Source organism: Myotis daubentonii, chromosome 9, assembly GCF_963259705.1.
Source record: "Myotis daubentonii chromosome 9, mMyoDau2.1, whole genome shotgun sequence".
Classification (NCBI taxonomy): Eukaryota; Metazoa; Chordata; class Mammalia; order Chiroptera; family Vespertilionidae; genus Myotis; species Myotis daubentonii.
In genome coordinates, this window is record NC_081848.1 from 15,125,782 (window position 1) to 15,134,213 (window position 8,432).

The 8,432-nt window shown below is 44.1% G+C and overlaps 1 protein-coding gene across 1 annotated transcript; it reads right to left on the bottom strand.

Moving 5' to 3' along the window:
- Nucleotides 1-6,297: 6,297 nt before the first annotated feature.
- Nucleotides 6,298-7,937, bottom strand: LOC132242018 (importin subunit alpha-1-like). The gene has a single exon (XM_059710955.1). It carries the CDS (start codon nucleotides 7,885-7,887, stop codon nucleotides 6,298-6,300), a length of 1,590 nt encoding a protein of 529 aa, XP_059566938.1. The 5' UTR covers nucleotides 7,888-7,937.
- Nucleotides 7,938-8,432: the final 495 nt, after the last annotated feature.

Here is an 8,432-nt window from a genome sequence, read left to right on the forward strand (position 1 = left end):
AGATAAAAGAAAAAGGGAAACAAAGAAAATAAATGTAAACTGAGGAGAAGAGTTTTCAAAGGGCAGGTTCCTCTCTCAATAAAATTAGTTGGGAATTTGATTCAGCATGAACTTCCTTTCATCTCAGGTATTTGTTCTCAAGCTGTAGACTGATTGGCATACTAGTAGATCTCTATCGTCTGCCTGATTTCTTCTCTTCCTAGCCTGTTGTCTTTTTTCACTTAGGCATCATCTAGTTTCCTGCCACTCAGGAGCAATCAGCCTACACATGTATTTATGCACTGGCTTCAGTGCCGTTCACTGATGTAAACCTCCTGTACTTCTGGGGATTTTGTTTCATTTCTATTTCCAGACTCCTTTCCCTAATCATGTTGGTCAATGCTATTGGGCTTCAGTGAAGACTCAGATGTTCCTAGCCTGGGCCATCTGGTACAGTAGTCTCCCCTTAGCTATGGTCCTGCTTTCTTTGGTTTCAATTACCCATAATCTGAAAATATTAAATAGAAAATTTGTGAAATTAACATTTTATAAGTTTAAGTTGTATATTGTTCTGAGTCGCATGATGAGATCTCATGCTATTCTTCATGGTCCCTGCCCTAGACATGAATCATCCTTTGTTCAGTGTATCCACACTGTATATGCTACCTGCCCATTAGTCACATATTAGCCTTCTCTGTTATAAGATTGGTTATGAGAGAGAGAGAGAGACAGAGAGAGATCACATTAACATAACTCTTATTATAAGTATTATAACAATTGTTCTATTTTATTAGTCGATTTTGTTATTAATCACTTAGAGTGCCTAATTTGTAAACTAAACTTTGTAAATGCTATGTATGTATAGGAAAAAGCATATTACATATAAGGTTTGGTACTACTCAGGGTTTCAGGTAACCACCAGGGGTCTTGGATGGTGTCCCCTGAGGATAAGGAAGGACTACTAACTGCATAAGTTCCAAGGAATCTGTTCACTAGGAATATGCTTTTACATTGTGGCCTTTGGGAAGCCACTCTGAGTTGTTTTTTGTAACTGAATGTTAAACTAATTAATGCTTCTGATGAATTAGGTGTGTTTGATTGGAGATGTTTTGTGCGCAAGTCCCATTAATGTGGGGGTATTATATGGTAGATTCAAATATCAGGAAATGATTGTAGTAGGTGACCTCCTAGGTCTTTTGATCTACTCATTCCTTTTTCAACTCTTTTGAACTCTACCACTCTTCATTTTGAGCCATGGAGGAGGGCCACCATTGGTACCAGTACCCTTCAGTTCATAGGTCAGTTCTGTATTTAAGGGAGACTTAAATACAGAATTACATCTAATCATGGCTACAAATATGGATGCCACTTAGAGACAGATTAAGGGAGAATGTGGGGAGGCGGTGGGTGAGGGAAATGTTGCCAGGTTAACCCCCCTCCCATGTGCTTATGCGTGGAGTGACTTATATTACCATGAGGTCTTAGCTATTTGAGTAAAAAGTGATAAAAAGTGTTGTTGATGGCAATTGCTTATTATTGTTGTTGTTCTCTTCATTTAGATACTTTTATAAAGAAAAGTTTCTCAAAAGGCCTGCAGAGATCTGAGGACCAAGCATGTCTGATAAGTGGTGGTAGCATCTGTGTTCTTGGTGCATTTCTTGAATAAAATAAAATTGAAGAATGTTATATACCCAAAAGCATGACACAAAATTAATCAAACTTAGTACCTCTTTTCTTCAGGGATTCCTAAATCCTATATTTCAGCCTTTTGAAAGTTACTGCAAAGATCATAAGGGATAAAAATGGCTAAATTAAAACCCATGGAAGAGTATTAATTTAAATTATGATAATATGACCTATTAAAGAAATGTACTCTGGTTTCCCACCAGACCATGCTAACATCAATCAATTTTTGTAAATCATTCGGGAAGAAAATGGAAGTTACTTACACTAGTGATCAGAAATTTAAACAAAGTGAAACTAGCTACCTTTCTTTTAATGCTATTTATACAGAGAGTGATCATTTCTGCCATTTTTCTCTAGCTTACTACATTTTGCCTAAGCTTTACACTTAGGTGAAAAATGATAAAAACATTATAAATTCAGAGAGATGCCAAGTAGATTCCTGCTCACATCAGGAGGATCAGATAGAACCTGACACAGGTGCTCCTCTTACCTTCACCACCATTTACAAAGGAACATGGTCCCCATCCAACCCTTCCCATCTTGCTTTTAAGTTCAATAGGCAGACAGCCATGATATTTTAAGTGGAGAACTTATGACCAGGGTTGAAGTAGTTTCACCTAGCATGCTGAACAAAATTTTAAGTGATCAGAGATTTGGGTAGAGTTTGAAATAAAACAAACAAACAAACAAACAAACAAACAAACAAAACTTTAAGTTGGGAGTAGACATTGGAGAAAGAATAAATGAATGCATATCACAAGGTGCTAAGATCACAGAGATTATGTGTTAGAAATGATCTATGACACCGTAAGGATGTAATTGTACATCGAGGAGCCTTGGCCAGTTGGGGTAAAAATGCAAACATGTTTTGTTTCTAAAGTTGCAGTTAGTTAAACTCTATTAAACTTACCTTTCATTCATTCTACAAATATTTATTGAGAGCTTATTATATGTTAAGCACTATTTTAGGTGCTGGGGATACAGTGATATATAAAATAAAATCCTTGCTCTCATGGGTCTTGTACTCATTAGATAATAGTTCCCTTCATTAATCTGATTCCATGCTTTTTCAGATACTTTGGTTTATTTTAAAGCCACTTGATCTACTAAAAATCTCTTTGTTTTGGGTTATTCTGTGCTACACTTAATGCTAGATACAATGCGTTAAGTGCAAGTCAGTGAATCCTAGTACAAAGAGAGCTATAGAGGTAAATTTTTGTCTTTGGAATGTTGGCAGCAGGGCAAGCAACTAGGACAGAGACTGAGTGTAGGATAAGTAGGACAAAAAGACCAGGTAAAAAGCACAGATAACAGGATACTAGTGATTTGAGGGGAGTGCCAGAAACTGGCAGTGGGAACTAAGTGAGATGTATAGAGTTGGTGGGGAGAAGCTTGATACTGAAGGCCCATGAAGAAGTCCCTGAACCAGAATCGGGTAGGGAAACAGAAGAGGCATAAATAACCAACGATACTCAGGCGTGTGTGTCAGCAACAAGTATAAGTAAACAATAGGGTATAACACAAGGTCAAGTGTACTGGGGAAATAGCCAGAGAGTAGTAGAAACTGAAAGAGAAGAGGCCAGAGGTAGCTGGAATAGGCATTATCTGGGATTGAGGACCAGGTTGTCTGGGCAAGTGAGATGATGCTTATAGGGACAAGCAATAAATACAGGAGGAGGTTGCACAAGGGAAGGCAGGAAAACGCAAGTTGGAACTGGAAAGCACTTATGCAAACAGATTGAGTATTGAGACTGGGAAGTCTGAATCAAAGACAGACGATTGTAGGGTTGGAAGGAAGGTGAGACAATGGGTCTAGATGTGGACAGAAGTTCAGGGGTCATTTTTACAGGAGGAGTAGGCTAGTTTGAGGAAGCTTAGTGGACTGGGTAGCATGTGGTTGGAAAGTCTTGGTTGAGAATTGGAAGTTGACAAGTGAGAACAGGTTTGGGGGCATCTTTGAGCATATGGGGCCTCTTCACTGGGGGACAGTCCTTGCAAAGGACCCAGTTTCTGATGAAGGAAGCTAAAATTTCTGATCACTGCTGTGCATCAGGCTGTATTAAAGACATTGCACATATAAATGGTAATGATGGATATTTTTAATATAGAGTTGACTGCTTCTACTCTGTTCCCATTCTCTACACAGCAGGAAAAGGGGTTATTTTAAAATATGAGTCAGAGTTGAGATTTCTGTAATGGCAGTGGGAAGAGTTTAGTGGACACATTCCCCATCAAAATAATCCTTTAACTGATGAAAATTACATATTTATAAAAAAACTATTTAAAGCCACTGGAAATTGTCCTCAGAGCATACAACAAGTAGAGAAATATTTATTCAAGAAAATACCACCCCAACAGGTCCAGGGGTTCCCAAAGGTGTGGACAGAGTCGGCGAAGAATGAAGGACACGGAGACAGCGTTCCGATGATCAGCAGCCTAGCCAGGATCTCCAGCCAAGTTCTGTCCAGGATCTCCAGCCAGGTTCTGTGTTTTGGTGTCTTGCTACGCCTGTATTTATACCGGCTGATTGTAATCCTATCAATGTTTGTTCTAAAGGTTAGGGCGTGTCTCTTCTCCATTCCAGGGATTAAAGATTACGTAGCTTAAGCATGACTGTTCGTAGTGAAAGTCATTAACCATCCGGCTGGCACTTAGTTAAAGGGTTTTGTTCCCTCCCTGACTTCAGGGAAAAATCCCTACCTGGGGAAACAACCTCTCTCAGAGAGGTGACCTTGGTTAAAACACATAGTGCCAAGGACGGGAGCAAACATATTAAGAACAGTATGCCATATGCGCCAGGTCCCTTGAAACATATGCTGAGCAGAAGTTCCTTCCCTGCAGCTACTATGTCAAGCAGCAAGGATGGCCCGGCTTCCGGCAAATTCCCCCTTTTTTATTTTTTAAATGATGGCGCATGTAAATCTGCGGCCACCTCTTGGATTGGGTTGCTTAAGGCTCGGAAGAAGGCTGACAAGCAATGGTAGCGAGCATAGCTATAAACATAGTGGTTGGAGTGCACAAGGAGCCTGGTTCCTGTGGAAGGCTGCGAGCCTGTTCACTCAAGGGATTTCAGCTGTCCTCAAGTCAGTGGTTTGGTTGTGCTTGTTGACCCGGCTAGCGGGAGGCGTCATTGGCGCCAGGCTTCCCGAAGCTTATGCGAGTTGAAGGGCTTCATCAAAGGGTCCATCAGGGCCGCTCTTGGTGGTGATGTCAGTGTTCGGGGAGGAGTCAGCTGTGCCCTGTGGGGCGGCTGATATGAAGATACCGGGGAGGAGGAGTGGGGGGAGGAGGAGGAGGAGGAGGAGGAGGAGGAGGGTAGTAGAGAGAAAAAGAAGAGAAAGCAGAAGAACTACAAGGCATGGAAGTGTTTAGAAAAAAAGAGGGAGAAGAAAGGGAAGAAGACAACATCCTGACACAGCCCTGTCCTTCAGCTGCCCCTTTCCCTGTAGTCCAAGGAAGAAATAGGAAACAAGTCCTGTTGCACAGTGACAGGGCAGCTGCTGTCAGCCAGTCTTTGACTTTACCTGGGTTCCGATGTGAGCTGGGTGTGGGAAGGGAAGCAGCCATGGGGGCAGGGGACCTCCCTCCGAAGGGGTGAGGGTTCAGGTCTGCAAAGTTGGGGGGAAGCGCGGTGAGGGTCTGTGCCCCACCTCCGTTGACCCCCAAGTTGTCTCCTGATGGCCCCGCTGCGACTGTGTCTGTCTTAGGTTGTTCCTTCCCTGAGGAATCTTACCATCTCTGGCTAACCAGCCATCCTCCGGGGCCAAGCAGGGTGATGTGAGGTGTGCGGATGAGGGATGGGGCAGCACGCCCCTGCAAGAGGCTCAGTTCTGTCTCCTTGGTAGCATGTGCCCCCGTGGCCTCCACGCCCAGCACCTGCCTTGGGCTCTCCTCGCCTGCCAACGGGGTCCCGGCTCGGGTCACATCTCCTTGGGAACCCAGGATTCTTCCCCAGGGACGGCCCAGCACACCCCATTGGGCGAGAGACAGATGCATGGCACCTGCCACCACCAGGCCTCAACCTCAGCGTGAACAGCTAGCTCAGGGCTGCACACCTGCTGCATTCGGGCACTGGTCAGGTATGCACCACCCGCCTGGCAGTTTGTTAAGGGTTTTGTTTTTGGTTTTGGATTTTTTTGGGGGGGGAGGGGGTGGGGGTGGAATTTGTTCTTTACTTACAGGAGACTGCAAGCTATGAAATTCCACACAGGAGAAACTCACAGAGAGCAGAAGCTTCATACAGTATGTACAGTTTGGAACTGTTCAACTATAGATTCATTGTACAAAGTGCTACAATATCAAACCACGTTTAAAAAGAGTTCTTTATTTAAAAAAAAATTTTTTATTGATCTTTCACAGAGAGGAAGGGAGAGGGATTGAGAGCCAGAAACATCGATGAGAGAGAAACACCGATCAGCTGCCTCCTGCACGCCTCCCGCTGGGGATGTGCCCGCACCAAGGCGCATGCCCCCGACCGGAATGGAACCTGGACCCTTGAGTCTGCAGGCTGACTCCCCATCCACTGAGCCAAACCAATCAGGGCTGAAAAAGAGTTCTTAGTAGAGAAACAGTGAGACGTACTGATGCCAAACATAGTACACAACAGACAACTTTATGCCTCAGTTGTCCAATCTAAAAGTTAAAGGTCCCAGGAGTGCCATCCCAAACTTGGAGTGTATAACCTTCAGAGGTAGTTTCCGGCACGACATTTTGATCTTCCTGTTCCTCTACGGAAAAATATTTCTCAATCAAGTATAGTGACGCTTCGTACACAGACTCAATTTTATGGTTTTGTAGAGTTTCAATTTTGTCCAAACCTCCACATTCTTCAATCATCGTACTGAGTTTCTCAGTTTCACCTAGTTTCTCAGCAGCCTGGAATATATTGGAAATGGCATCCAGGATAACCATAATAATTTTGGTATCTTTTGCAGTTAAGAGGTTCATCAGTGGTTCTATTATGCCACAATGAACGAGGTATCCAATCTGTTCAACTGTTCCGCCACTTGTGTAGTTGCTCACAGCCCATACAGCTTCCTTTTGTGTCTGAAAGCCCGCCTTAGCAAGAACAGCAATGAGGAATGGGACTAATCCATGATTGACAACTTGCTGTATCTGGTCCTGGCGGCCAGTTGTGATGTTTGAGAGGGTCCGTGTAGCTTCCTTGTGAATTTTAGTTTCGGAGTTCATCAGTAGGCTGGGAAAGATGGCAAGTGCTCCTGCATCTATTACAACCTGCGTCTGTTCATACGTCCCAGCGGCAATATTGCCTATCGCTCTTAGCGCAGGAGTCACAATTGGCACTTCAGTAGCTCCTAGGAGCTTCACAAGTTGGGGCACAGCTCCTGTTTTCACAACCATTTCAATCCGTTCATGTGGACCAAGAGTCAGGTAGGAGATGGCCCAGCAGCTATCTGCTAATACTTCTGGATCATCATGATGCAGGAGACGAACTAAAGTCGGGAGAATCTTCTCAACAGCATCTAATGGGGGTACAGCATTCTTGTGGCGACAAAGGTTTAAAAGTGTCCTGGTCAGGTTACGTAAGTAACCACGTGCCAAGGATGACATATCAGGAACTGCTAGAAGAGCCAGCAGTGGGTCAACTGCACCATACCTGATGACCAGGTCTCGGAAAACTGGACCATCGCCTGCAATATTTCCTAGAGCCCATGCGGCTTGGTCCCGGATGTGAGCGTGGGGAGATGCCAAGAGAGAAATGAATGCTGGAATAGCACCTCCATCTACTACAGCTTTGGTCTGTTGCGAAGTCCCGGAAGCAATGTTAGTGAGGGCCCAAGCAGATTCAAACTGGATGCGACTAGAGTCGGTTCTGCCCAAGAAGGACACAAGTTGTGGGATCAAACCAGCCCGGATGATGGTGCCTATGGGTGGCTGCTTTCCCCTAGAAAGCAGTTTCCTTGCAGCCTGAGTAGCTTGGAGCTGGCTTCCCAAATTGTTGCTGTTCATGCCTTTGACAATGTCCTCAACAGACCAATGTACAGTGCCCTGGTTGTTGCGGTGTTCCTGCAGTGGAGACGTAGCATCATCGGGAAAGGAGCTCACATTTCTCCTTTTCAGCATCTGGTCATCCTTCTTAGCTTTCCTCAGCTCCACATTAACTTCTATTCGGCGCCGCCTCATTTCTGTACTGTCTTTCCCCTTGTTCTTGAACCTGTGAAGGTGGGCAGCTGGCGAATCAGCATTCTCGTTGGTGGGCATGGTTATGAGACAAAGGGAGAAGCTCCACACAGCCGCTCAGGCTTGCACAGGAGACCCGTGAGCAGAGGACGGGCTCCAGTTCGGTGGCTCTGAGAACGTCTACAGTGGCTCAGCTTTCAGAAGGTGTGTTTTCTTTTTTTTTTCTTTTTTTAAATTAAATCTTTATTGTTCAGATTATTACATTTGTTCCTCGTTTTTCCCCCCATAACTCCCCTCCTCCCAGTTCCCGCCCCTCCCTCCGCCCTCACTCCCCACCCACTATCCTCATGCATAGGTGCACTATTTTTGTCTAGTCTCTTCCCGAATCTCCCACACCCCTTCTCCCCCAAGAATAGTCAGTCCATTCCCTTTCTATGTCCCTGATTCTATTATAATCACCAGTTTATTCTGTTCATCAGATTATTTATTCACCTGATTCTTAGATTCACTTGTTGATAGATGCGTATTTGTTGTTCAGAATTTATATCTTTACCTTTTTCTTCCTTTTCCTCTTCTTAAAGAATACCTTTCAGCATTTCATATAATACTGGTTTGGTGGTGATGAA